General features: G+C 54.1%; 9 protein-coding genes across 9 annotated transcripts; 4 read left to right on the top strand and 5 right to left on the bottom strand.

Moving 5' to 3' along the window:
* Nucleotides 1–56: 56 nt before the first annotated feature.
* Nucleotides 57–1,666, bottom strand: CGCA056_v004850 (Sugar transporter STL1; the record flags this gene model as incomplete). The annotated part of the gene is made up of 2 exons (XM_037320105.1): nt 57–729; nt 789–1,666. 2 exons carry the CDS (start codon nt 1,664–1,666, stop codon nt 57–59), a joined length of 1,551 nt encoding a protein of 516 aa, XP_037181136.1.
* Nucleotides 1,667–5,425: 3,759 nt separating this feature from the next.
* On the bottom strand, nt 5,426–6,106 carry CGCA056_v004849 (Protein FYV4; the record flags this gene model as incomplete). Its single annotated transcript, XM_037320104.1, has 1 exon — nt 5,426–6,106. One exon carries the CDS (start codon nt 6,104–6,106, stop codon nt 5,426–5,428), a length of 681 nt encoding a protein of 226 aa, XP_037182084.1.
* Nucleotides 6,107–6,776: 670 nt separating this feature from the next.
* Nucleotides 6,777–11,370, top strand: CGCA056_v004848 (putative ATP-dependent helicase; the record flags this gene model as incomplete). Its single annotated transcript, XM_037320103.1, has 6 exons — nt 6,777–6,846; nt 6,895–9,091; nt 9,142–9,361; nt 9,412–10,246; nt 10,300–10,738; nt 10,788–11,370. The coding sequence occupies 6 exons, from the start codon at nt 6,777–6,779 to the stop codon at nt 11,368–11,370; spliced, it is 4,344 nt and encodes a 1,447-aa protein (XP_037182085.1).
* Nucleotides 11,371–12,153: 783 nt separating this feature from the next.
* On the top strand, nt 12,154–14,909 carry pof6 (F-box protein pof6; the record flags this gene model as incomplete). Its single annotated transcript, XM_037320102.1, has 2 exons — nt 12,154–12,250; nt 12,307–14,909. 2 exons carry the CDS (start codon nt 12,154–12,156, stop codon nt 14,907–14,909), a joined length of 2,700 nt encoding a protein of 899 aa, XP_037182090.1.
* A 207-nt stretch (nt 14,910–15,116) lies between these two features.
* On the bottom strand, nt 15,117–16,401 carry KIN28 (Serine/threonine-protein kinase KIN28; the record flags this gene model as incomplete). Its single annotated transcript, XM_037320101.1, has 2 exons — nt 15,117–16,129; nt 16,191–16,401. The coding sequence occupies 2 exons, from the start codon at nt 16,399–16,401 to the stop codon at nt 15,117–15,119; spliced, it is 1,224 nt and encodes a 407-aa protein (XP_037182091.1).
* Nucleotides 16,402–18,239: 1,838 nt separating this feature from the next.
* Nucleotides 18,240–19,089, top strand: sfk1 (the record flags this gene model as incomplete). The annotated part of the gene is made up of 3 exons (XM_037320100.1): nt 18,240–18,260; nt 18,312–18,759; nt 18,812–19,089. The coding sequence occupies 3 exons, from the start codon at nt 18,240–18,242 to the stop codon at nt 19,087–19,089; spliced, it is 747 nt and encodes a 248-aa protein (XP_037182092.1).
* Nucleotides 19,090–19,881: 792 nt separating this feature from the next.
* CGCA056_v004844 (uncharacterized protein) lies at nt 19,882–22,274 on the bottom strand (the record flags this gene model as incomplete). Its single annotated transcript, XM_037320099.1, has 3 exons — nt 19,882–20,600; nt 20,653–22,128; nt 22,241–22,274. The coding sequence occupies 3 exons, from the start codon at nt 22,272–22,274 to the stop codon at nt 19,882–19,884; spliced, it is 2,229 nt and encodes a 742-aa protein (XP_037182093.1).
* A 2,162-nt stretch (nt 22,275–24,436) lies between these two features.
* On the top strand, nt 24,437–25,707 carry iphP-3 (Tyrosine-protein phosphatase; the record flags this gene model as incomplete). The annotated part of the gene is made up of 6 exons (XM_037320098.1): nt 24,437–24,513; nt 24,628–24,668; nt 24,735–24,810; nt 24,909–25,091; nt 25,163–25,298; nt 25,351–25,707. The coding sequence occupies 6 exons, from the start codon at nt 24,437–24,439 to the stop codon at nt 25,705–25,707; spliced, it is 870 nt and encodes a 289-aa protein (XP_037182086.1).
* Nucleotides 25,708–25,813: 106 nt separating this feature from the next.
* On the bottom strand, nt 25,814–27,085 carry ABP140 (tRNA(Thr) (cytosine(32)-N(3))-methyltransferase; the record flags this gene model as incomplete). The annotated part of the gene is made up of 2 exons (XM_037320097.1): nt 25,814–26,556; nt 26,770–27,085. 2 exons carry the CDS (start codon nt 27,083–27,085, stop codon nt 25,814–25,816), a joined length of 1,059 nt encoding a protein of 352 aa, XP_037182087.1.
* Nucleotides 27,086–27,522: the final 437 nt, after the last annotated feature.

Here is a 27,522-nt window from a genome sequence, read left to right as displayed (position 1 = left end):
ACAAAGCGCAGGTAAGGCGGACCGCACTTGGGACGAGCCATGCTGTGCACAATTGCTTATGCCTTCTCGAGGTGTGCTGCCTTCTCGTCCTTCTCTGACCTGAACTCCTGCGGCATGGCAATGGGCCGAGTCTTGGCATATTTGACCGTGGCCCAGATCGAAGGCGACTCGCGGAACAGAAGGTCAATCTCTTCAAGGTTGCGGCCTGTCGTCTCGGGAAACCACATCCAAACCACGATGGGGAAGGTGAAGGCAATGACGGCGTAAACAATGTAGTATTGGTACCCGATGCTGTTGATGGCCACGGGGGTGACCATGATGACCAGGAAGTTGAACAGCCAGTGGTTGGCGGTCGAAATAGAGGACATGGCCATGCGCAGGCGCAAGGGGGCGACCTCGGTACAATAGAGGTAGTTGGCTCCCATGAGGCCAATCGGGATCCAGGTGTTGTAGAGGAAGATCCAGAAAGCGGCAGAGATTTGCGCGGCATAGTTGTCCTTACCAAAGGACGTGGACACAGCGAGGGCAACCATACAAATGGACATGCCACTACCACTGACAATGAAGGCAGCCCGACGGCCGAAACGATCGATAGTGAAGAAGGCGATGAAAGAGGCGAGGAACTTCCAGGTGAGGGTGCCGCCAGACATGATGCGAGATTGTTGGCTGGACATGCCCAAATTTTGCTGGAAGAGAATCGGCGCGTAAACGCTGACCAAGTTGGAACCACTGCGTGTTGTGTTAGTCGCTGTTCAGCCCAGACAATAAGCACATTGGTGAGTACATACCACATCTGCTGGTAGAACTGGAGACCCATGCAAAGCAAAAAGCGATACAACAACTTGTCTTCGCCGTTCTTCAGCATATCCTTCATTGACACCGCAGAGCCCTTGGTTTCTTCGAGAGAGTACTCGATGCCGGACAATTCGGCCTGCACTTCAAGAGAGTCCTCCGGCAGCGACTTCAGCACTGCGATGACAGACCGTGCTTGTTCGGAGCGGCCCTTCATAACCAGCCATCGGGGCGACTCCGGGAAGAAGTAAATGGAGGCCATGAGGACAATCGAAAAGAAGCAGGCGATGGCCAGAGGCGGGCGCCACGTGATTGGGCCCGAGTGGAATTGGAAGAAACCGAGGTCGACCCAAGACTCAAGCATATACCCGACGCACATAAAGCATCCTGACATGACAACCTGACGGCCGCGGTTGGCTGCGGCGGACGTTTCGGACTGCCAGACGGGCACAATCGAGCTAAGTTGACCAATGCCAAGACCGCAAATGACACGACCAATAGTGAACTGAGGCAGACCGAAAGCAGAACACATCAGGGCTTCACCGATCAAGGTGAGAACACCGGAGAAAAAGATAATGTTTCGACGTCCATAGATATCGCCGGTCCAGGAACATGAGAGAGAGCCGATTGTAGCGCCGATAGTGAAGGTAGCAACGATGAATCCTTGTAGTGTCGAGTTTCGAGATTTCTCTGCGCCGGATGTGTTGACAGTATCAATTTGGGGAAAGGTCTTGACCCAGTCCTCCTCGGTGAGCAGACCGCCGACCACACCGATGTTGTAGCCGTAAAGAATGAAACTGGGCGCAATGATGAGAATGATTCTGAGGGTGTTGAGGGCGTCGCCCGTAAGGCCAAAGTACTTCTTGGAGCCCATGATTTTCGCAATGCACCAGATCACACAGACTGGGTTGGAAAGACAGGACGGAAAGAAGAAAGACGCAGGGTTGAAAGTTTCTTCTTGGCTCTTGGGATCGGGCAAGAGGCCAGCTTTTTAGCCTGTCTCTTCCCCGTGGGCGTTAGCTCCATGCTCCACGAGGGGGATAGATAACTCCATCATGGAGCTCGGGGTGGTTATGGAGCCGGGTGTGGGAGGATTGCGGAGGTACCCAATCCCTTCCGTGGTCCCCCATGGAGGAAGACGCGGAGGCGTGGGGCCAGGCCGACGGGGGATGGGATGGACCCAGATAGCCTGCCCGCCCTGGGGAGATCTTCCGACTCAACCGTTTCTCAAAGGAATTGCTGCCTCTCTCATACGATACCGACAGTCCTCCTCCGGAATTGACCTGCCGGATTCTTCTTAACTTCCCGTTTGCGAAATCTGGAGCAGAGCGGAACTGGTCCGGAGGTGATGCAGGGTCGCATAGATTAGAATGCAGACCAATCATCTCAACTCTGATTGGCGATGCTGGCCGAGAGCCGCGCTGCCAGCTTGCCCCTCCGCCAAGGTGTGCCAATATCGAAGTGGTGAGATTACCCATATATGAATTATGTCCGGTGCCCATGACGAGCTTCCCACAGCTTGGCGAGCTGATGTTTACCAGGGCATCGACTGGCTTCACAGGCTCGGCCACGGAGTCTGAGTCGTATGCGATGAGAGTGACTAGGCATGGACCCAAGAAGCCCAGGACGCCTCTAGCTTACCAAATACAACCATTGGTCGGCCGACCAAACAGAGGTGTCTGCATCGGCATCGCGGCATCTTGAGTAGGGAATGTCCATCCTGTATGAGTATCCAGCAGCATCGGAACTTCGGGAGAGCAATGCACACGTCTTCATATATGAATCGTGACGCGCGACGACCGGACGCTGATCTTTGAGACCCATGTGAGAACCCGCAGTTGGGCTGCAGGAGACGTAGCCTCCCTGCTTACCCCCTCGAGAGTTCCGATCTGCTTGTTGTTGACGGACTCGCCACGGAGCATAATTCTCGACCCATATCGGTGGAGAGGGCGCGGAAGCAAAAGCGCGAGTCGCTATTGTCCGCGGTGTTTTGCAAGCCCGCCGTTGTAAACGCTTGTCCGTGGTCTTTTGTAAGTCCGCTATTGGAATTACATCAAAACAATACGCTTCGACATTCACCTGGTTCGTGAATCACGTTGGACGCTCCGACAACACTTCTGTCGTTGTTCTCGCAACATTGTGAGCGATCTGCAATTCGGAGCGGCAAGCGGCTTGGAAAGGCAAGTGCGGTTGGATTGCCAATGATCCAAGTGCTTGGCTGTCTGCCAAGAGTGCGGCAAGCTTTTTTGAGGCTCAGTCAAGCGTCCGGGCGCAGCAACGGCCAATTCCCAAGTGACTGGGGGAGGAACTTTGTACTCCCGTGCCGTGCCAGAGAAAGTCCGGGGTTACGGGGTCTACTAGGATGGCAAGGACGCACGCTAACCTGGAATGAACATCTCGCTTGGCGGTCCGCCAAATTCGCGACAACCCACCCAGGGCCGTTCCAGACAAGGCGTCCATGATGGTGGTCGGGTGCCTGCCAGTGACGCAAGTAGGTGCCAAGTTACCGTTACCTTATGCAGAGGGCGTGTTTGTGCTGCAGACCAGACCCTACATATGGGGAGGGGGAAAGGGATTGCTGTGAGTTGACGCCCTTCGAGCTGCACCGCCGTCCGGCTGCCGGGCCTTGACATCGCCGTCGGGACGATGGTCAACACATACCGTCCCCCAGAATTGGGATGATGGTTGCACACCATCACCACCAGCCTCTGTCAGCTCGTTTCAAAACGCCAAGATTTGCTGTCGACGGCTGCGCACCTGTCGGGCTTGCTCTGGTGCTCATCACTCCATCTCATGTAGGTCTCGCCTTTTCACGCCCCTGCATCGTGTGAAGTCTGGGCTTCCACACCTTGACATGCGTGGAAAGACTCTGTTTGGAATGACGGGACCCTACGGCCTCAGCTACTGCCAGCGCTCATTATGGTTCATGACTCACACGACTGTGGTCTCAAGGCGGGATGGCTGAACACATACCTGCAGCCATACAGGGCTGGTGACTGGCATAATTGAGCATCGATTCTGCCTCGCTCCGTGGGAGTGGCGTCGCTAGAGTTTCCAGAGACGAGAGAAGTGAGAAGAAATGCACTTTACAGTCCTACATATGTGCCAAGTTGAGGCGCTGTGCTGCTAACAGGCGAATGGAACTGTTATCTTAGACCAAGTGACCTATTCATGTAGGACTTTAGATACTAAGGCCTGAGGGTGCGGTGGCAGCGCCACGAGATGGGTTTTGAGTCAACTTCCAACAGCCGATTGTCATCCCGTAATCAAACCTGTGGCAAGAAGGATCACCGGCAGCAAGTTTCTACATACGCCGGTATTTGGCGTTTCCGCCAGCCCCCAAGCAGGGACGGTCCGCTGGAACGGCAGCCACCAGGAAGTGGAATCTTGAGTTGAATGGGCGGTCTTGTGAGTCTCCTTAGTCAAAGCTTATAGAGATCGTCTTTTCGGGCCTTCCTATAGACTGGATGGGAGCCCTAGTGATGGCCGCTGTTGTTTTAAGCTTTTTGATCCCGAATACCTTAAAAAGAAAATCTTCAATTGCATTTCAATCGTATGTTGAGGAAGTTTCGAGCCCACCCAGTAGGGGTTTTCACAGTAGGGGAAAAAGCAGTAAAAGCACCTCGGTCATTTCAATCGTATAAAAGTTTCCGGTTGCCGCGTGGTCGCTACAAGCAAGCGCGCAACAACCGTGTCAGTTCGTACACCTACAGGAATCACATCTCTTCGCGCTGGTTGCCCGTCTTTGGGTGCGATTTTTCTCGTCCCGCGCGAGAATGTTCACGCGGATATGCTTATCTGGTCCAGTCTGGGCTCTGTAGAGTGAGCCTCCACTGCCAAGACTTAGGATGTAAGCAGCTTCAACATTCTCCCGACTTTCCTCACAACTCCACCAAACTACCTGCTCGCCTTGCCTTACAGGCTGCGGCGGCATCCAAGGTTATGCCTAGATTCGTCCGCTTGACCTTCTCGCTGATCTGCCGCTCCGTACACCCACCAGCCCAGCAATCTGGTCCAAAGTGCTGCTTGGGGTCTTCCCTTCCACTTTGCCTGTGAAATGACGGATGCCATGGATCGAACAGCTTCTTCAGCTCGGTATCTCCGCGGCATCCTTTTTGGAGCTACAAATTTAGCTGGTTGTTGTACGAGATCCGTGATACCCTCCAGTCTATCGCGGTTACTCCCTTCGAGGGGTGTGGTGGTCGAAGATGTCCTCACTGTGCATCCTTCAGTCTGAACTCACGCCGATGGCGTTCTCTGCGCATTGTTGGTATCCTGTATCCGACAACAGTCGTTGATTTCATGTGCGGCTAAGGCCAGGTATGCCTCGTGTTATCTAACATCTGGACTAAAATAAGGGACGCACACTGACGAATCAGATGGCAAGCCCCTCATCGTCAGTCCTTGGTGAAGCTGATGGGCGTCACGAGATACGTTGCGCTAATAATAGCAAAGCGGCCTCAGCAAGATATCGAGAAACTCAGCCGTGGCATGTCCAGATCATTGATGATTGCCTTCCCATTTTTTTTTTTTGGACCTCGTATCGTACAAGATCTATGAATATAGTACAGTCGGTGGTGTCAAGCGGCAGGAGGCTGTAGAACGGGCGGCATGCTTAATCACTTCGAGGAGTTTATCGTAGACCAGCGGCAGCCTCCCTCTCTGCCTTACGCGCTGCGATGCGCTTCTTGAAGCGAACCTCACCCCTCCTGCGTTCACCACCATCAACCTTATGACCCTGCTTGTGCTCCCACATACCCTCTGCGACAACCACACGAGCTCCCTCGCCGCCCGGTAGAGGCAGGGCATGAGGACCAGAAATGGTGTTTGCGCCGCGCACTGTGTAGCCCGTAGGCTTTGTGAGCTGAGCGATTTGCAGGCTGCTCACGTCGGCGTCCGCCGGCACGTTTACGACAATCTTCTTGTCTGTCGCAGGGTCTCGGACGACCTTCAAGATGGCCTCCCCACTCTCGACATACTTGAAATCGCCGCCGGGGCCAAATGCGCCCTTCCTGTATCTGTCCAGCCATGACAGGAGGTATCGTCGTTCCCTTGGTGGCTCGAGGCCAAGCTCTCGGAGCTGTAGCGATGTGAGGGAGAACAGAGCATCCCATGTGGGGAACTTGTCGAGGTGCTGGTTGAGGCCGCGGCCAACGACCTTCAACAAGGTCTCGACATCGGGAATGAGAGGTATCGGCGACGGAATGGGCGGGGCTTCTCTGGTTTTATGAAGCCATCTCGTCTGGCATGTCGGGGCGACCGGGGCCTTGCGGAGGAAAGGACTCAGGAATTGCTGGAACCGAGATGCCCTCATGTTGACCTAGGGCACATGTCAGTACCAACGGCGGTTTTTGGAGCATTTTGAAAGGGTTCCAGACATACAGCGTGGGCTTATGAGCTTCTCTAGCCAGGCAATTGGCCGATTTCAAGCTTGCGCGTGGCTGTCGTCTAGGTCTTGAAGTCTCGCGATGTTGCTTAACTTGCCTCCAATTTTTGCTCTGCCAGGCGCTAACGCTTGATAATTTTGACTTACATAATCGTCCCATTGAGAGAGACTTGAGTGGCCTGAGTTCCTCTGTCTGTGTTTTTTGACCGCCTTCTTTTTATAGTCTAGCGCAACGCCCACGCTTTTGTGGTTCGCCAGCCAGGGGGGCCTCCGCTAAATTGGCAGTGCCCCGCGATCTGTCGCGCTAAGCATTAGGCGACGCAGGATGCGACGCGACCTGAGTCTGCCTCTCTCTGCCTGCCGCTTATCGATTAAGCTACCTACGCCATCCTTATCGAGGGGAGCTTCTTCCTTCCACCTCAGGTTTGCGCCAACAGCTCCTTCCCCTCTAACCGGGACCTGCTGCTCTTCTCTCTATTACCGCCAAATTTCTCATCTTCATGTCGTTCGCCCCAACCAGTCAAATGTTCACAATGTCCATTGCGCATTGACAAGACGTTACAAAGGCATTTCAGACATTCTGCAGGGGCTGTTCAACATGGGTCGCACAAAGCAGACCGCACGCCGCGGCAAGCCGATCCCAGTGACATCCACTGTCGATTTTCATGGTAAGTCTTGTCTTCAAACTAGAGGTTTTGATGAGCTGACATCGAAAGAACAATGGCCTGCCCATTTCATTGCTCAACTACGTGCGCACCTCGCCGATCACGAAACACTGCCAGAGACCCAAGAGACAGACGAACCTGCAGCTAAACGAGTCAAAAGATCCAACAGCGATATCAAATCGCTACTTGTAGGAAAGGAATCTCTAGAAGTTGCGCGGAAATACCCGAGGGAACTGCTTTCCGACTCATCGAAACACTCAACCATTTACCGCCATGTTGGCCCCCTCCTTCATGTTGGAGACAGACATGGCAAAGAATTGATTATTGCATCTCGCGCCAAGTCTGGCGCTCCAATACACGCAGTCATACCGGTCTATCCGAACGCAGTGTCTCGGCGCTTATCAACGTGCTTGAGCCTTTTCAACAGCGGCAAGTGGAAGGAGTCAAGTGAGGAGGGCGAAATATGGGTGTCGCTCGATATGGCCATCTCCACGTTGGGAGATCACCTCCAGTTAGAATTCCGCTTCTGTCTGTACTGGAACGAGACAAAAACACCTTACAGCCGACTGCGTTCAACGTTTGAGAGAAAACAAAGCCAAAAGATCCTCGATACCTTCTTGTCCGATGGCTCTAATACTATTGCCTCCGGGAGGCAGAGCTGGTCGCCGCTCGACTTCTACGAAGCGGCGCACGTTCCTCCCTCTGACGATGAGAATGGCCTCGAAATCGATGTCCCGGAACTGACGGCATCATTATATCCTTATCAGAAACGAACTCTCAACTGGCTTTTGAAGCGAGAGGGCGTCTGCTGGAAGAATTCGCCTGATGGGAGTTCTGTCGGACTTATTGAAGATTTCCCCGCTTCCAAGGATCTCAATACTGCGCACACTTTTCGCAAGACACAAGATGCACTCGGCGGAGACTTTTATGTCAGCCACGTGTATCATGTTGTCACCAGCGATCTTACGTCCTTCCAGCAGGCGGAACAATATGTCAGGGGTGGCATTCTTGCTGAGGAAATGGGTCTTGGAAAAACCCTTGAAGTTATTGGTCTGATCGCGCTCCATCGTCGGCCAGATGGCGAAAGCAACACGGTTCTTACTAGGGAGGGAGAAGAACTCCTCGCCACGGGTGCAACGCTCATTGTCTCGCCCAGCTCACTTAAAGAGCAATGGATGTCGGAGATTCACCAGCACGCGCCTCATCTCCGAGTCAAATACTATCCCGGCCGCAAGAACGTGGGCTTTGAAAGCGAGGAGCTGCTCCGCAAAGATCTGGCAGCTCACGACATTATCGTAACTACGTACTCCATCCTGACTTCTGAGCTTCACTACGCCATCAAACCACCCGAGAGATCCCGAAGACAAGAGAGGAAGTACGAGCGACCTGCGTCTCCACTTACGCAGATGCTGTGGTGGCGAATCTGCCTTGACGAAGCCCAGATGATCGAGAGTGGTGTTACAGGTGCTGCTGCGGTTGCCAAAGTCATACCTCGAGTCAATGCTTGGGGCGTAACAGGAACCCCAGTCAAGAACGACGTCAAAGATCTGTTTGGTCTTCTCAACTTCTTGCGTTATGAGCCCTACGCCTCCTACGCGCCAGCTTGGAAAGCCTTGACGGACTCTCACAAGCCCCTCTTCCGGTCACTATTCGCCTCCATCGCCCTACGGCACACAAAGCAGCTCGTTAGGCATGAGATTGCCGTGCCACCGCAGAAGCGATTTGTGATAACCTTGCCGTTCACAGCCGTCGAGGAACAGTACTATGGCGAGATGTTCAGAAACATGACCCGAAATTGCGGCCTGGATATGGCCGGCAATCCCTCCAGTAACGATTGGAAGCTCGAGCAGTATGAAACCGAGATGCGGGCATGGCTCAATCGACTTCGACAGGCAACTCTTCATCCCGAGATTGTTCAACGACGAGGCAATGGAAGAAAGGTCGGCCCCATGCGGACGGTCGACGAAGTATTAGACTCTATGCTTGAGCAGGGCGACAACGATATCCGAACTGAGCAAAGAGCATACTTTCAGGCACGGCTTCTTCGCGGCCAAATGTTGGAGAATGGCCCGAGAGTGAAGGAGGCTCTGGAAATATGGGAAAAGGTCAAGAAAGATGCTTCAGCCCTTGTTTCGGATTGCCGAGAAGAGGCAGAAGACGCTCTGAAAGAGTTGAAGTCTTCCGACTCAAATCAGGATTCGATAGTTGACTTTCCCTCTGACGAAGATGATAACGAGGAAATGGACGAGTAAGTCTTGAAGTCCATGATTGTTTTCCCCGCCTTTCTAACCCTTCTAGTCTCTCGGGAGTAGGCCGCGTTGGCGAGGCTCGAACAAGACTTCGCCATGCGTTGGAAATCCTACATAAAGCAACCTTCTTTTGTGCCAATGCGTTCTTCCAAATTAAGTCAAACAGCGACCTCACACAGCCGGAATCTGATGACCACAAGAAGTTGCAGCAATTAGAAGATTCGGAATACAGCAAAGCTCAGGAGATTCGTCGAGAGATTCTGTCCGAGGTACGCTCTCGCGTGAAATTGTTTGTCTTCATCCACTAACTAGGCTGCAGAGTCATGCAAAGGCCATGTCACTGGTCAATAAGCTGGGACGGCAGGCTCAATCACAAACGTTCGTGGATATACCGGAACTCGCAGTCAATTTCAACAAGGGCTTGGAGAGCGCAGGTGCACTTAAAAAGCTCGAAGAGCTTTATGGTGTCCTCAATGAACAAGCGAACGTCATTGACGAGTGGAGAGAAGCCGTCATTAAGCTACTTTCCCAGCCACTGATCGACGAGGAAGCTGAGGTCGAAAACACGGGTGAAGAGTTCACAGACTCTACCAAAACCCAAGAAGAACTCATCGTATACGTACAAGTGCTACGTGCGGCTGTTGCTGATCGTCAGGATGCGATTTCGGGTCTCGAAAATGCGCTCGTGAAGCACGAGACGAAGGTCTCACTAACCACTGCCAAGGCGGATGAGGGTCCGGCCCCGGAGCAAATGATAGCTCTTCACCAACTCAGAGACAAGGTCAGACCAGACAGAGATCGGCATGGTTCACTACGAGGCGCCATTGCAGAGTTTCGAGCGATCGCCTTGCGGTTGCCACAGGACGGCGGTGGGCGCGCGAGCGTTGAGCGTGAAATCGTTGTCAGGCAGATTAGAGAAACCCAGGCACATATCACCGCGCAGACCAAGGCCGCGACGGCGCTCGAGCGGGAGATGGACAGGTTCACGAGTGCCATGAATGCCAGAGTCGAGTATTATCGACAGTTACAGGCCGTGTCCGACAGTGTGGCCCCATTCGAGGGCCCCAACAACCAGCAAGCCATTGATTCATGCAAAGTCAATGAGGATCAAGCCCGTCAAAAGTTCGACGCCGCAAGGGCAAAACACAGATACTGTGAGTACCGCCTCCACCACACGGTTGCATTGTACTGATTCACGCGTCTCCAGTGCTCAACCTGAAGGAAGCCGGGACACAGTCGAATGAGCCCCGGATGTGCATCATTTGCCAGTCATCATTCACGATCGGTGTCCTCACTGTCTGTGGCCACCAGTTCTGTAAAGACTGTATCAAACAGTGGTATCGGGCACATCATAACTGCCCAATGTGCAAGCGAAAGTTGAGACTAACTGAGCTTCACGACATCACGTTGAAACCGAGAGAGGTCAAGTTGCTCGAAGAAACCACAAAATCGACATCGCATGAGCTCAAAGACAAGAACGCAAGAACCAACGGCATTTACTCACAGTTTGGCTCTGAGAAGATTGCTCAAATCAAGGATATCGAGTTAGCGGGCCTATCGTATGGCAGCAAAGTGGATTCGATCGTGCGCCATATCATCTGGCTGAGGAAGACCGATCCCGGTGCCAAATCAATCATTTTTACTCAGTATGCCGCACACCATTTCCAAGAAACAGCATGCTTACCATTTGTACAGATACCGCAGTTTCTTGGGCATCCTGAGCGCCGCATTCTTCCGCTATAAGATAGGCTTTGCGTCCATTGACTCGTCAACCGGGATCCAGAGATTCAAGGAAGATCCGGGCGTTGAAATATTCATGCTCCACGGACGGGCACAGTCTAGCGGTCTCAACTTGGTGAACGCGAGCCATGTATTCCTCTGCGAACCACTCCTAAACACGGCCCTCGAGCTCCAAGCTATTGCGCGAGTCGACCGAATTGGGCAGAAGCACGAGACCACGGTGTGGTTGTACTTGATTGAAGGGTCAGTTGAAGAATCCATTTACAACCTATCAGTCAAACGGAGGATGGAGCACATGGGCAAAAACTCGAAAGGGAAAGGACAGGAATCCACCCCCGAAGTGGCAGAGCCTACACTAGAGGCTGCGAACACGCTCGAACTCGAGACTGCTTCTCTCAATCATCTCATGAGCAAAGACAAGAATGCGGGAGAAACGGTAGAAACGGGTGATCTGTGGGAATGTTTGTTCGGAAGCGTTCCTAAACGCATTACGGCGAGTGTGGCGGAAGGCATCATTGCCGACAGTAGAGAGGATTAGATGTAGACTTCACTTGGTCTTTGGTGGTGACCAGGATGCGAAGCCTGTCGAGGAGATATAGACCTTGTCGTGGTTGAGTGGCGCCCGGGAAAGCATTGGAAGCGATTTTGGACTTTATTTGTTTGTCTGGGTATACAATAATGAGGTGTAACAAGCCATCTTAGTAGAGAGTTGCCTGATAAGTCAACGAACTGGGAGTTCACAGCGTTCAGACCAAAGAAATAAGAAACGAATTCCAGGTCGCCGCCGGGTTTCAGGAAATGCGCAACTAGACATGTAGAATCAAGGTTCAATACAATCCTTCAGTCTTGATTCTCGGTCGTGTTCTTGGAACAAGAAAGTCCACGTCCAATACTGTCTGTCCTACTTTCATTATAGCGGGGTACTAGCGGGGCAGTGAAGCATGAAAGCAGCACCGTTCCCATCCTTCATTCTTTGTCAAAAAGAGAGCCGAGCTGCTGAAGACTGCAGCTTGGTCCGCTCCGGGGCGGTAACAAAGCGCAAGGGTTCAGGGGTTCAGAGGACCCACACAGCTGGCACCAGCTGTTGCGGGGTCTTCCTTGGAGAGAATCAAGTCATAATCAACTACGTCCAGGCTGAGAGCCACCTGCCAATAACCAACTGAGGCAGCTGATATTACATCCCACCCAGCGAACGACCTCAGCAACCCCGCCCGAACCCGTTCGGATCTCACGAGGGGCTCTGCCATGAATTAAGAGAGATTGAAGACTGCCTCCAGGCCAGCAAAAACACACCAGATGCAGCTGTTCCCCGGCGGTTACCATGTATAGGACTCGAGGAAATGCCCCTCAAGGGGGCGGTATCCTCGGCGCGTTGAAGGCGACCGAGATGCTGGATTCGAGGCCGAGTCTGCCAGCAGGTTGGTTTGAGTCTTTGGCTGGAATTGGAGGAATTATGTACTGAACTGTCCGCCAGAGATCCTCGTCGCGATCCTCGACTACCTTCCCGTCGCAGACCTGATGCAGGTCGCTCGAGCGTCCCGTCGCATGCAAGAAATGGTGTACGATGATACGAGATGGGTCGCCAGATTGAAGAGCATGGGATGCTGGAACGAAGCCGAGGCGAGGCAGCGGTTCGATGAGGCCATGCGGAAGAGACGGGAAGCCGCCGAGCGGGCGGCGAAAGGTGCCGCTGGAGGCCAGCCAGGAGCCCCAGGAAGCCACCCTCCGAAACCCACGAGTACGATGTTGTTCGATGCCACAGTCGAGGAAGAGCGCCGGAAACGCCAATCGGCAGTGCCTCCTATCGATGGATTCGAGAGGATGACTGTAGGAGCACCGGCAGCCAAGGACCCATTCAAGGACCCGGAGGCGCTGCTGGATGTGATCAAGAACTCGAGGAGTATCAGGGGCCACGCAAGAGAGGAATATGGCAAGATTTACGGCTCATTCGCGCCCTTCTATTTCGACCTTGCTAGAGCGAAGAGCCACACGGATCCTATCGTCTTCCAGGTGTTCAGGGACCCTGAAAGACAGGCCAAAATGCTTTCGAATCTGCAAGTATTTGCAAAGAGCGACTGGGCGCAGGGGTGGAATCAGCGAGAGGAACGACTTATGACCATGACGAGTATTTTTGAGGGCGCGGTGCTTCGAGAGTTCGAGCAGGGGTACGAGTTTTGGGATGTTGACGGCCGCATGAAGCGGTACGCGCATGTGCTGCATACACTGAACGGCGGTAACGCAGCAACGGAGCTTTTCATCCAGAAGCACCCTATATTCAGCGACCGCGAGGTCCTGGCGGTCAATTCGTCGGATTGCATCAACCAGACCAGTGGGGACGAAATCAACTTGGAACCCTCCCGGCTGTTTTTCGAGATGCTGCTGCGGAAAGTCAACGAGCACGCTGAGATTATTGGGCGCATATTCGCCAACCCCGATGTTGTGTTCTGGGAGTTTATGGAAAAGGTCCGGGAGGATGTTATCATGGACTATATCACCCCTCTTTTCGATGCAACGCACGACAGAAACCTACAGTGGTATCTGAAGGCTGTGGCTGGAACCTTTGAGCAAGGCATGCTCTTCTTCAAGTCCGTGGTCCCTCCAAAAGACTCCAAGAGCAACCTCGAGGAAAAGGCCAAGGAGATGATGCTGAGAGTGTTTGAGCCGCATCTGGACCTGTATCTGCAAGAGGAGCTCGACTTTTTCACAAGACATGCCGAGTCGGAGGTTGCAGAATGGGAGAAGAAGCTCTCTGAGCAAGACGCCTCTGTTGAGTCGTTCTATATGGGCAACTTCAATAGACAGGCAGATAAGAAGGACTTTCTGAGTTCTTTCAGAAAGGTAGTCATGATGCCCGTCACGGTGTTGCCATCTTTTGGCAACACGAGTACAACAACGAAACCCACTACACCAAACGGCACATCTGCCCTTTCGCCTCAGCCGTCTAGACCGCATACGCCCAGTCTTGCACCAAACACGGACGGAAACGGCCGTCTCAGTCCTCTGCCCGCACAAGCTCCGACCGACGAGCTGGCGGCCAAGGCTGCTCTGATGGCTTCCAGAATGGAAGGCATTAAGACTCTTTTCAGTATCGAAATTGCCCTGAACCTAACGCACAAGGCGAAGACGAGCATGGGTCGCGCATCGCTGTTCATACAGCTTGGAGGCCAGTACGGCGAGGAAGCCCGTGAGCAATGCGAAACGATATTCGTAGTCATGCTTCGAATCCTAGGCAACAGACACGTCAAGGTCGGCTTCGAAAAGGCCGTCGAGCACCTTTCTCACTACAACCCCCGTGAGGTCAGCGATCACAACCAGTCCGGCGTTGCGCCCCTGGTGACCTTTATCGAGCTGGTCAACGTAGGCGACCTCATCTCTCAGATGATTGACGTTTTCTACGAGCAGCAGCTCGCCGGCCCAAAGATTGCAGACCGCAACGACTTCCTCGACCCCGCCGGCATCGCCAAGAAGAAGTGGGAGCAGATGCTGGACGAGAGCGTTGCGGCAGGCTTGAATAAGGGCATTGACGTCCTCATGGATGAGGTAGAGTACCTCCACGGCACGACACAGCAGCCGACCGACTACAACCCCTCCGAGACGGGTGGCATCTTGGCCGACCCGGGGCCGACCGAGACGGCGCTTCGCATCAAGGAGCTCGTGTCTTCGCACACGCGCATGCTGGTCGGCACAACAGAGAAGTCGATGCTTGATGTATTCAACGGCGAGGTGGGCCTGCGGCTGTTCACGGCCGTGTGTAAGCATCTCAAGCGGCAGCGCATCAGCACTGAAGGTGCCATCAAGCTCATTGCCGACATGAACCTATATTTCGAGTACATTCGCACCCTCAAGAACCAAGACCTGCTTGCCTACTTCAAGGCATTGCGCGAGCTGAGCCAGATCTACCTCATCGACGCCAAGCACGCAAAGGAGATGGCCACCATCATTGCCGACGGCGACCGTTTCGAGGGTGTGTTCCGCGCCGAAGAAGCGTATGAGTTTGCGCAAAGACGATCGGATTGGTACACAGTTAGAAAAGACGTGGAACGGGCAATGTACGGGATGGAATGCTCGCTCATGTAGAGAGGCATACACCGGATGGTGCTATATAGCAGTCTCATTCTTATTGGAAATTATCTCCAATTGGAGAAATCAGATAGCCTGTCCTATTCTTAATAATACCCCTGCTTGAACCCAATTGAGCCGTAACGCCTGTGATGCTGCATTTCTTTATCCCCATTTCGCCATATTCATGAGATAAGGGCGTCAAAAGCCCCGTAAGCTTTTGCCCTATCTTGGTCCAAAGTCCAGCTTGCGCGCAACCTTAGCACCCCTGTCCTCTTCGACCAAACCCGGTCGCTTTTTGAGATCTGCACCCATCTTCTCCTCGCCGCCGCCCTTCTTCGGCAGATCCGCGTTACGCGAGGGCTTGGGCTCGGTGCGCCACCAGTTGTGCTTCAACATGTCCTTGGCCGTGATGCGCTTCTTAGGATCGAGAATGAGCGTCTTCATGAGCAGGTCCACGCCCGCGGATCCCACGGTGCCGAAAGTACCCTGGTAGTAGTCCCTGCCCCTGACGGGCTCGCCGTCGTCGGGGACGGTGTAAGCCGGCAACTTGGTGACGCCTGGCCAGTTGTCTTCTGTGGGGGTTCCGACGGCACGACAAATGAGCGAGATCTGCTGAACCTCCGTCTCGGAAGGCATGTACGGCGCACGGATGATGAGCTCCGCAAACACGCAGCCTACGCTCCAGACATCGACAGCGCCGCTGTAGTGCTTGCAGCCGAAGAGCAGCTCAGGAGGGCGGTACCATCGTGTGATGACCTGGTTGGTCATGACCTGGTGCGGATCCGCGAAGCCTCTCGCGAGACCGAAATCAGCAAGCTTGACCTCGCCGTCGGCAGCGATCAACAAGTTGTTGGGCTTGATATCGCGATGCAGCACGAAGTTCTCGTGGCAGAACCAGACGGCGCGGGTGAGCATACCCATCCAGGCCTTGATATCTGCGGCACCGTAGCGGACGTTGGCAGTGTCTTTGATGAGCATCTCGAGGTCGCCAAGAGGGAGGTATTCGAGGACGAGGTTGAGGTTCTGGTCTTTGGAGGAGAAGACGGAGAGGAGGGAGATGATGTTCGGATGTTGGAGTTCCTGGAGGTGCTTGAGTTCGCGCACGGCGTCGGGGGCCATGCCTTCCTGGTATTCTTTCTGGACTTTGATCTTCTTGATGGCGACGAGGGAGGACTTGTCGGAACGGAGGTGGCCGAGGAAGACGATGGCGTAGGTACCTTCACCTAGCTTCTTGCCTGTGCAGCAATTAGCATCGCCATTGTGAATTCGAGAAAACATATCAAATAATAGGCATACCTTTGACGTATTTGCGCTTCTCCTCCTCGTTCATCTGCTCGGCAAGGTCGAGCGTCGGCGGCAAAGAGGCTGGTGCATTCTTGTCCTTTGGCGGCTGCGGCGTGCCGTTGGCAGAAGCCTGGTTTGACGAGACATTTTTGAATGGCGAGCCGATTGAGCCCGCCGGCTTGAGCGCGTCGGTCGCGCGGACGACCAGTGGTGAGGCCGACATCGTGGTTGTCGTGATGGCAGTGGCGATGCGGGATGAAGGTTCACGACGGACAAGGCGGCGGGATTCTGCAGCCTTGTGAAGCGTCGCAGGGTTGATTGGTTCGAAGCGCCACAGCTGAGCTGAGCCACATTTAAGAGTGGCTGATTGAATGATATCTCCTGATTGGTGTATCAATGCAAGCTCGGAGATGGGCCTGTCACGGCTGCTCAATTTTCTAGGTTCAGGGCTTTGTCAGGACCACAGGAAAGACTGGACGACAGAATTCGAGTCTACATACTGCACATGGACTTCTGCTGGCTGGCTTCCGGAACCCTTGCATTGTCCCGTATATTCCAATGCGCAGTAGACATGAAGCTATCATAGACGCACGTCGCCAGCCACACGCTGCTGACACCACCTGTTCGCGACATCCCAGCCATAGGGCACACTGGATATTCCAGATGGGGCGCCGGAGGTCCCGGCAAAGCTGGCAGGTGCCCGTCTGGTTCGGGGCACCAGCCTCAAATTGCGCGGCGCAGAGATCACCCCTCGAGGCGGGCGGACTTTGGACGATTTGGCGCGATGCGACGGACCTGATCCCGAACCCAGTGGAAGACCCTTCTCTTTTCTGTCAAGCCTGCCGAAGTAGCTAGAAATTGCGGCGGTGCATGTTCACATTGCGAACACATCAACACCCCGTTACGCCGGCCGGGGAGGCGGACATGGTTGCTCCCCGTTTCCCGAAGTCCCAACACCATCTTCAGCCCTCCGCCGTAACAGCACCGCGTAAACTTCAAGGCTGTTCCCGTAAAATCCGCCCCGTCCGCTGCAGGTTACATGGGTTTGCCTTCCGGGGCCGAGGACAAAGCACCGGAGAGGGTGTAGGGGGAGAGGAAGTCAACATCATCGATTGATCATTGAACCGCGGCGACCGCGCAGCGCAAATCGACTACTGCGTGGGAATTACTCGGCCAAACCAGACCGGCGAGACACACTAGAAATTTGGTGGAAAGACGCGAACGCGACGCAACGCAACAGCAAGATGGCCCCGAAATTTACTACTTGGCGCCCAGTGTTGGGCTTTTCGGTGGACACTCCCCTACGTCATCTCCCGGCGGTGCCCCAAAACCAATGACATGGTCACCCCACATAGGCCACCGGTAGCGCGCGACAGGATCTGGCGCTGGAGCTTGCCTGCTTCAAGTGCCGATCAGTCATGACTTCAGGCCTTGCCTGGCTGGTTGCTGTACTACTTTTTTTTTTTCCTCAGGAGCGCCCGACGACGACGCCAGCCCGGGCCACACGGCACGCAAGTACCTCCTCCAGCCATCAGCAGGAGATCGTGCTATCGAACGGGGACGGGAGCGCCTCCCGAGTCTTAAGTCCGCCGCCCCGGTTCAGCCAAGACAAACACACGACGCTTCTCTTCTTTCCCGATCTAGTGCTCAAGCACTGCCTTTTTTGACGTGCCACTGCCTCCTCCGCCCAACATTCATTAACCTCGAGATCTCCAAATTATCCCTCGCAACCACCACAGCACATCTCCCGTCCTCCCACGTCAAACACTAGACCGCAATCTTCAGGGGCATCGTCTCAATTGTCTCGCCTGAAGTAGTCTTCCGAGTATCACTTCATCCCTACCCGAAAAATCACATTTGGTAAGTCTTGCAGACTAGCATGTGCATTCTTCCTTTTCATTCGTCATTCTGCGTCACCACAACCAACACGCCCTGGATGAGGCTCAAGCGCCTGGAATCATTCTCCATATGCTACCTCCTGCAAATACCAAGCAATGCCACTGGCTTGGACATTAGAGCTAACCACCGCACAGAACGCCGTTCAGATATCTCATCGCCATCATGAGGATACTTTCGTACTGGGTAAGCCATCTTGCTGGCTCTTGACTCTCAACCGCATCTAACAGGCCGTAGATCTTCCCAGTCTTGTCGGGCCTGATGTGGCTCGGCATGCTACTCGGCATGCTCATCTACTGGATTGTAGACGAGAAGAGGATTGTCTATCCTAGCATGACCCCGCCTCAAACCATCGCCTACATCAGCGACGTTGGAGCTTATGAATTGAAGCCGCTCTTCATTGCTGGCTGCGTAATTACTGTCATCTTCCTCGACCTGTCCTTCTTCTCCGACTGCTGGCTGCGCCATACGGGCCGTCTGGCACCCAATACATCCAGGGGCCAAAAGATTCTCTTCGGCCTGTCCATCTTCTGGGCCATCGTCGGCACTGTGGGACTCATTTGCCTCAGTATTTTCGACACCTATCGGCACGATAACCTTCATTTGATGTTCCTTGGCTTCTTCATCATCGGCTACCTGTTGTCGGCTATTTTCATCTGTTGGGAATATCAACGCCTGGGAATGAGTACGTTCGTCGTCTCCTCTGTATCAACGACAAGCTGCTAACTATATTGCAGGATACCGCGAGCACCGCGTCCTAGCGGCTTCATTCTGGGTCAAGCTGATCTTCATCATTGTCGAGATTGGTCTGGCCATCCCGTTCGTTGTCTTACAGAAGCTTAAGCGCAACAACGAGGCGGCAATCATCGAATGGGTCATCGCCTTTGTCTTCTCCTTCTACGTCTTTTCCTTCATCATTGACCTGTGGCCTGCTATGCGCACACGCGACAAGACCGCACGGTTTTCAAAGCCCGGGCTGAGAGAGATGTCTAGCACCAGTCCTCCCAACTTCTGAGACGGGAGAAGTTTTGCACGAGGTAGAGACAATGAATTGAAGAGATGAGGGATCATGTGCATTCTTTACGGAATAGCGATGTTGCATTATGGAGATGGTTTCTGGGGCAGGCATTACGGGGCCGGCATTACGGGCAGGCATCACGGTCCTCACAAGGCCGGACGGAGTTTGGAGTTCTTTATATCCCCTGCTTACGACATGATGGAAAGCATTGCAGAGTTATCTATTGAGCGCTCAGAACGTATATTTCATGAATATTAATACCTGATTACCCAGTTTTAAAGGAGTCCTTGAATTTCCCTGGGCGTCTTGCCCACCACTACTCTCGTACGAATACTAACCTATGGCTGACGGCGGTGACCAGAATGACTCGATGGTATGGCCTGCACATGGGATGACTTGGAGGGTCTCGTTTTCTTGAGCTCTGATTAAGTTGCGAAAAATTTCATGCAGGATGTTTTGGACAACAAGAACATGTAAGGCTTGAGAGTCGACGTATTATTCTAGGAGATCTGTATACCACGATGCTTCGTATGTTCCTCTTTGTGTCAATCAGTCGCTCAAGCAGATTGACTCACGAACTACACGTGAGAATCTTCATCCAATACCAAAGCGTGAAGAGATTAGGAATAAAAATAAGTATGTGTTGCCGGTCTCGGCTGTCGATGTTGAATGTAAAGATACTAAACACATTCTTGCCACTAACACCGCTCGCTGACCATCCCGCTGGCTAAGCCCCAAACCGTTCTATCCTGTACGCCCGCTTGAGAAAATGTCCGAAACCAAACGTTCCTATTCCATCATCTCTCGGAACCGCGAGTCTCTCGTCGGGCTGCTGCTCTTGTGCTTGCTAGGGTCTTTGAGAGTAGGCGGCGGCGAAATGGGCCCCTCGAGATCGTCTCTAGCCTCCACAAACCGCTCCGATTCACCGTCGCTCGTGATCGGGCTGACATCGTCATGGCCCATGGGCGACCGGGGGCTCTCTCCCACAGACTTGCTGCCGCTCTTGCCAGCGATGGCGACCTCGCGCATGCTGGCTGATCTCCCATCGAGACTGGTTGCGCTCTCGTTGGCAAGGCGTGTGAGTGCGACACCGCCGACAAAACCTCTCTCCTCGGGAGGGTTCTCCCCGGCGGCTGAACGGCCCCGTGGGCGTGAGAAGCGGGATTTGAGCCACTCCTTCATCTTGTGTGTCGGAGATCCACTCTCGCTCGGCGAGCGAGCAGTGTCACTCCCGCTAGGAACATCCTTCTGGGTGTTGATGGTTGGCTTCGTATGGCTTGCCCTGCTGGACTTGGGCCGCGCATCCGCGTCACTTGTTTCGTACTGCTGGGAGGTCTCTCCTGCCTCGAGAAAGTCTTCGGTAGGGACCTCGGGCTGCTTCGACCTTCGCTTCTCGCTGCTGGAAAGGCGTTTCTCTTCCGCCCTGGCAGCCTTTTCCTCTTCCTTCTTGGCCTTGGAATCCATCTTCTCGCGATGCCGCCTCTCTTTTTCCTCTTGCTTATCTGATTCTGTAGGCTTGTTAGTACTGTTCACTCTTTTTGGAACAATTGCGCCACATACCCCTGATCTTGCGATTGATCTCTTTGATTTCTCGGTCGCGTTCCTTCCTCTTCTCTTCGTCCCTCTTCTTGGCTTCGGCCTCTGCCTTGGCGATTTCTTGTCTCTCCTTCTCGATGGCGGCCTTTTCGTTGATCTCATCGAGAACAGGCTGCACCCTCTTGGCGGCAATCTCATCAATGAGCGCCTGGTCCATGAACATTCCGCCGCCAATATCGAGTTTGCCCTCGTTCTCGTTGGGAACCGAGTGTTTGGCTTGGGCGGCAAGGTGAGCCTTGAACTCCCAGTCAGTCATGGTACTCGGTGGCACCATGCCCGTCTCCGCTGAGATCTTCTCGTCCATTCCCTGCAACCTGGCCCTGACGTTCCTCTGCGCAGCAGCCATCAAGGCTTCGCGGTCTTTGGCTCGCTTTTGCTCGTCGACCTTGGACAGGTTGGAGGAAAAGATGGACATCTGCCTTCTAATACGCTCAGATTGCTCCTTGTCCTCGTCCTTGATGTCACCGTCGCTCGAAGACCGTCGCCTCAGCTTACCCTTCATGGTAAATCTCCTCTGAGGTTGGTTCGCGGAACTGCCGTTGCCGTAGTATTCCTGGTAGTCCCGGTTACGTTGGTGTTCCTCGCTCAGTTTTGACAACCGTTCCTGAGCCAGCTTATACGCTGCCTCTTGCAGGTTTACGTAGGGCCTCGGCTGATTATCCGCAGGGCTCATGTCACCCGATTGCCGGTGAGCTTCGCGCGTTTGGTCAACCATCTTCTGTTGCTGACTGTACATCTTCTTCGCCATAGCCACAGCGGAGGCATGTAGCACGTCTGCCCTCTTCTGCTCATCAACTTCCGGACCGATGGCGGGAGAAGAGGTGAACATCTTTCGTGGCAGGTTGGTGTATGGTACTGAGCCGGAAGTCTCGGTCGGTGACTTGGGCTTCGTAGGGCTGTGAGCGGCAGTGGCAGCACTGAGTGCATTGGCCGCAGCTCTAGACTCATCGGGATACGACTCCTTAGGTACAGGCGTGGATTTCGCGCGTGGCCTCGTGCGCCGTGGAGCGGGCATAGCGCTTTGAGCCGCGGAGAGAGAACCAAGACCGTCAGTCGAAGTGGCGTGCGCAGGCTTCCGGACTGACAGGCTTTGCTTGAAAGCCTGGTTGGCGGCGCTGTTTCCCCATGAATCGTGACGTGACGGGGTAGAGGTCGTCGCAGATGCCTGCTTCCTGGCTGATGCAGAAGCTATCAGGGCAGCCTTAGCGCCCGCGGAGCTCGAGTTGGGTTCCCATGATGGGGCCATCTTATAGTCCTTGGCCAACATAGCAGCTGTAGATGCTGAGTTTGACTTTTCGGGTTTCCAAAGGTCGATAGATTTTTGGTTGGCCCAGCCCAAGGATGCTGCGGCCCCAGCGGCGGCTCCATCGCTTTTAAGACCAGGGGACGGGTAGCTGGGCAGATCCCGCGGGTCTGCGTACTTGAGTCTTCCTGAGTGGCCTGCTGATTGGGATGGTTAGAGTGACTTTCTTCGTTTTTTGATGGGTCACATTGTCTTTCTCTCGACAATGACAAGGGCTCGTATTTTTGAGGGGCTGGGTCTAGTAAGTACCTATTGCCGGTAGCGAGTACCGTGCTTCCGCCATGGCTGGCTGTTGCGTCGTTGTCTTGGAGCTGGCTTGCATCATCGCCAGCCCGGGTGCCGGCTTGGTGGTATCGATATACCCGCTTTTCTTGCGGAGAGGTTCCTCCTCACAGGGTGGTGACGAGGGTTTGATGGATGTGTAACTACTAATTGGATATGGATAATACTACAAGGGTGACGGAATGACGGGAAAAGTGGAAAGTGATTGACGATATTCGGGCTTACACGCGCAGGGCTGCGGGTAAGTGGACTGAAGATAAGTTGGGAAGAGGCGCAAGGTGGAAGTTATTTCTGGAGCTGCTTATCCGAATTGTGTCGCAAAAAGGATCGTACGCACCACCAAAGTATCGGGTCGTAGCTATCGTTTGGGGTATCGTAATTGGGACGACAAGAGAGTTACGTCGCAGGGTAGGGCAGTGCAGGTGCAAGTTGCAGGCCGCAGGATGGTAAATCAGGTACGAAATGCCGGAACAGGCGCAGGCGGCAGGGCATCGTGCCTAGGAGGGATAGGAGTTATATCATTCAACCTGCACACCTCGCGCTGGGAAACAGAGAGTCAGTCATTCAGGTCAAAGGTGAAGGGTCCGGCGCGCACGATGAGGTATGTTGGGTCGGGTTGGCGCACCTCAGTCTTAGTGCTGGTCATGGTGAGCGACCACGGCTGCCGCCGTTACGTCATGTTGCGACTTGGGTGGTGGCCCATCCATCCGCTTTGGGCCTTAGCGGTCTCCTCTATGCTAGTCGCTTTGAGAACCCCCCCAATGATCAATCCTGACACACCCCTGTCTAGCCCGTCTACCACTGCTAGTAGTCAGCTCAGAAAGTCTTCACCTCAAAGAGTGGTGCACCTGAGTCTCCGTTGGGTACCGAGAGGAACGAATGACACCCACCAGGGCTGAACTGCGCTATCCGTCGTCGCAAACCTCCTACACGTCCACACTGTCGGCTGCCTCGCCGGCGCTTGTGGCTTCGGATCGACACAATTGCCCTTTAACCTCTGGAGACGGCCATTCCGGTGTGCCGTTTTCCTGATGCTGCGGAGTGCTGGACCACGTTCTGGCCACTGGATTGGGCAATGGGACACGATGATCACTGGTTGGGACCTCGAGCTAGACCCAGCTCGACCGGCCTGGAGGGACTTGGGAGATGGGCCCTCCGAGCCGGACTCTGCCGCATGCTGCTTCCCTGTGTTTCTCCTGTTTCCGCGTCTTCACCGACTGCGAAAGCCGAAGAAGCTCTCTGACTTTGAGTGCCTGATAAGGCGCCGGTGATGGTCAGTAGAGTCAAAGACAGTTTGGATCAGGGCTCAGGAGAAGAGGAAACCCAATTGCTCCGTGTTAGAGGCATGTCCTGGGCTGATAGGCTTGCTTTTTCCCTTCGTTCCAGCTGCCGCACCGTACCTGATATCTCCTGAAGCTTAATGGGCGTCTTCATTCGTTGAACAGACTGGTGCACAGTCAGCCTCACCTCGGATGGTCGATGGATGGATGCATCGCATTCTGCATGCTTGAACTGCTACCAAATATAACCACTTGGGACGAAGGTCCCGACCTGTTCGTGCTCAGACAGTTTGCTCGATCCGATATTCTGGAAAAGCAGACATGCGACCTGGAAGCCTAGATTGTGCCAGTGCATCACCGACCGCATCTGCTTGGAACAGACGTCCAAAAAGATTGCGACCGGCAAACGGCCTGATCTAGACCACCACCGCGCCATTTCACATCTCAGACCTGGGTCCCAGCTGCCCTCGGTGACATCAAAACCCCCCCGGTTCTTAAGCTTTTCGGGGACTTGCAGGGATCTGCCGGACCCCGGTCGATGATCCAAACCGCCTATCTGACAGCGACAAGGGCGTCAAATTGAGGTCGGACGGCCACGAGTGGGCTTGAGGGAAAGGGAGGGCCCGGGGGTCACTCTCGCCTGGCACCATCACGTCCCGATCTTCCGGCGGGAGGAAGCCCAGGGAGCAGAAAATTCGTGGCGTCAGAGCAACGTCGCTCTTCGCATCTCCATCGGTGCCAGAGACACTCACGCTTGACACCCCCAAAACCCCCGCCGCGCCATCAAACTGCTAGTTCAGTTTCCCAGCGGTTGACTAATACCTAACCACCCTCCCCAAGACTTCTGCAGCGCTGGCTGGGCAACTCAACTGCTAATTAGGCCATGGACAACTGTGGCGTGACTTCCGTCCTGAACTTCCGTGACGTCGGTTCCACGGTGAACAGCTATCTTGGACGCAAGTACGTTTGACCCCGTTCTTACTGTGCACCCTCATTTTTGCCTGGTTATGAAACCGGGGTTCAAACAGAGGCACACGGCACACGCTGACTTCATTTCTCGTATCTGCTGCTTAGACTTATCCGGGAAGGCTTGGTGTTTCGCTCTGCGAGACCAGGTGTGTGAAAACCCTCTAATGCATCATTGCACTCTATGCACAACTCTAGATTTTAATCATCTACAGACGATGCCTCGTTGGAGGACAGGAAACGCCTCCGGGATGACCTGGGCGTCAAGGCGGTGATTGACCTGCGCACCAAGTAGGTAGCGAGTGTCACACTCACACACTCACATTCACCGTCCTTCTCCCTTGGACATGCCAGATCCCGCACCCCGATCACCGACTGACGCCATCAAGGACCGAACACGTCAGGCAGGCCAAAAAGCGCCAGGCCGACCTCCAGATTCCCGCGCTCCTGCAGTCCAACGCTGCACTGGCTGAGCCGATCCAGATATCGGGCCTAAAGTATCACGAGATCAGAGTCACTGGCGGCAACTTTGAGCGCTTTCTGATATCGCAGGTCTCTTGGGGCGGATTCTTGTAAGGGAACTTGCTTGCATTCCCATTCCATTTTGCTAGCTATGGCTAACTTTCAACCCCCCATTACGTAGCCGTCTCATCTTCCTGTTCATCTTCGGCTATCGCAATGAGGGTATCTCTATTCTGTCCCGCGAGGTTATGCTGCCACGTGGCCTGGTAGGTCTGGGTCTCGACACCCTTGACCAATCCGGACCCGAGGTTGCCAAGGTACGTGAGCCTTCAGCAACGTTGCACACCCATCTCTGACGAGCAGCCTCAGGCCCTCAAAGTCTTCCTCGACCCTGCAGGCTCGCCCACGTTGGTGCACTGCACCCAAGGCAAGGACAGAACCGGGCTCATCGTAACCCTCGTGTTGCTGATCCTCAATGTGCCTCTCGAAGCCATTGAACATGATTATTCTTTGACGCAGGGAGCGCTCGAATCCGAGAGGGAAGAGAGGTTGGTCGAGATGAGAGAGATCGGTTTGACAGATGAGTGGTTCGACACGGCACCGGATATGATCGCCAGAATCGCTCAGCACCTCGAAAGCGTCTATGGTGGAGTGGACAATTACTTGGACAAGATCGGGTTTGACCAGGATGACCGTCAGAGACTGAGGGAACGTCTGCTATGCTAGACCAGGCGTCGGACTCGGTGAGGGTGATGCCAGCCATCTGTAGCCAGCAAGTAGTAGCAAGCAGTTTCACGGGCGTGCTGTTCTGTGCGCTGTACTATCGACTTGTTCATTCCTTCGTAAACCGTCCTTGCATCCAGCACCGGTACATCTTCAGTTTGCGGAGTCTGTTGACCAGCAGACGTCGGTCGACACCGATGTCATTTACGGTGAAGACGGCCTTTGGGTCATCTCCCTCAGTCTTCTTCTTGCCAGACCAAATCTGCTCAAGCTCGTCCTTATCGAAGAAGTAGACTCGGGTGCCGTCGCCACGCACGTAAAAATTTTCGTCGAGATAACGACCCTTCTTGAAACGAACCTGGGCGAGATCACCTCTTCCATAGTCTCGGAAGCAGACCTGGCCTCCTGGCTTGAGGAGTCGGTAAATGTTGGAAAGGGCCTTGTCCCACTGATTGGGAGCCAAGGCAGAGAAGATGAATATGAGAATAGCAATGTCGACGGATCCCTCCTCCAACCCGGGCGGGAGTTCGTCGCTGGTCACGTCCCAGACGTCGGCCTGTACGATGCCTTGGCTGTACGCCTCCTGGCTTCGCATGACCTCTACGGCCGTCTTTGAGTAATCACAGGCATGGATCTTCAGGTTAGGGTTCTTGTTGAACTCCGCAATAGGGAAGGCGGTGTTACCGGCACCTGCGCCTATTTCAAGGATCACAGTCTTGCCGGCATCCTCCTTGGTCACTTCTGTCAAGATAGGAAATTCCTGCTGCAGCCACTTCCTATTCTTGAAAAAGTTTGCTGTGTTGTTCTTGTAAAAGGCATCCCACATTTTGGCGGGGTTGGCGTTGAATCTGTCTGAAAATTTCTTGTCAGCGAGCCGCACAGAAAGAAGCAGGCATAAAAAAAAACAAGCAATTTTGTAAAGGTGCGATCAGATGGGAGCGAAAGACTATAACAGAAATTCTCATCACAAAGATTCAGCTGAACTATGCGAAAAAAATCTGAATCATCATAACACCTGTGTTGTTTTGTTTTTGGAAGAAGCAGATGCAACTGGGTAAAACTTACTCTTGTCAAAATCAGAGACCGGGGACTGACGCTGCATCTCGTATTGCTGCTCGGCATACTCCTTGTATGCATCGTCAGTCTCGACGTGGTCCCAAGCGTTGAATTCGAAGGCGTCATCGCCCTCTGCCAGGAAGCGACTGCCGAACTGAAACGGGTCGCTTCTCTTCTGGTTGAAGTCGGGGTCGCGCGATCTCTGGGTAGTGATAGGACATTCCTCCTGGCCGTTGGGCTGGGACACCTGGAGATCGGCCGTCTTCTCAACGAGGCCTAGCTCGTCCACTCCATTGGGAGTCTGAACGGCCTCGGGAGATGCCATTGCAGATGTGACTGATCAGTACACAGGGGCCGAAGGTCCCACGCTCACAAGCTAATGCGGGCGTGCACACAATCTTCGAAGATCTCCAGGTTTTGGGTGGCACAGGAGGAAGTGAGTGGGAGTGAAAACAACTGACAATTTTTGCGCGCTGGTGAAGTTTTTGTTCGCGACAGGGAAGCTGCGGTGGGGCCAAGGTCGGCACGACGAAGGGCCGGCCACCGACTAAACCAATGGAAAGAGCGCAATTGACCCACCTGTCAAGTACCCCTGCAAGGAAGTGCGGGAGCTCAGTTAGGTTGGTCGGCGTCGCGTATCTAGCTAGAGGCAGGTACCCAGGATCGTTGACCTACAAACGACGTTCCTCCAACGACCGACGACAGCAACGAGAACCTGTACCTCGGAAGCCGACGCAGATCTGCCTCCCCCGATATCGCGCG

This window comes from Colletotrichum aenigma (genome assembly GCF_013390185.1).
Source record: "Colletotrichum aenigma strain Cg56 chromosome Unknown KSG_Cg56_contig03, whole genome shotgun sequence".
Classification (NCBI taxonomy): Eukaryota; Fungi; Ascomycota; class Sordariomycetes; order Glomerellales; family Glomerellaceae; genus Colletotrichum; species Colletotrichum aenigma.
Note: the sequence above shows the minus strand (reverse complement) of the source record. Positions and strands in the feature narration are given on the sequence as shown.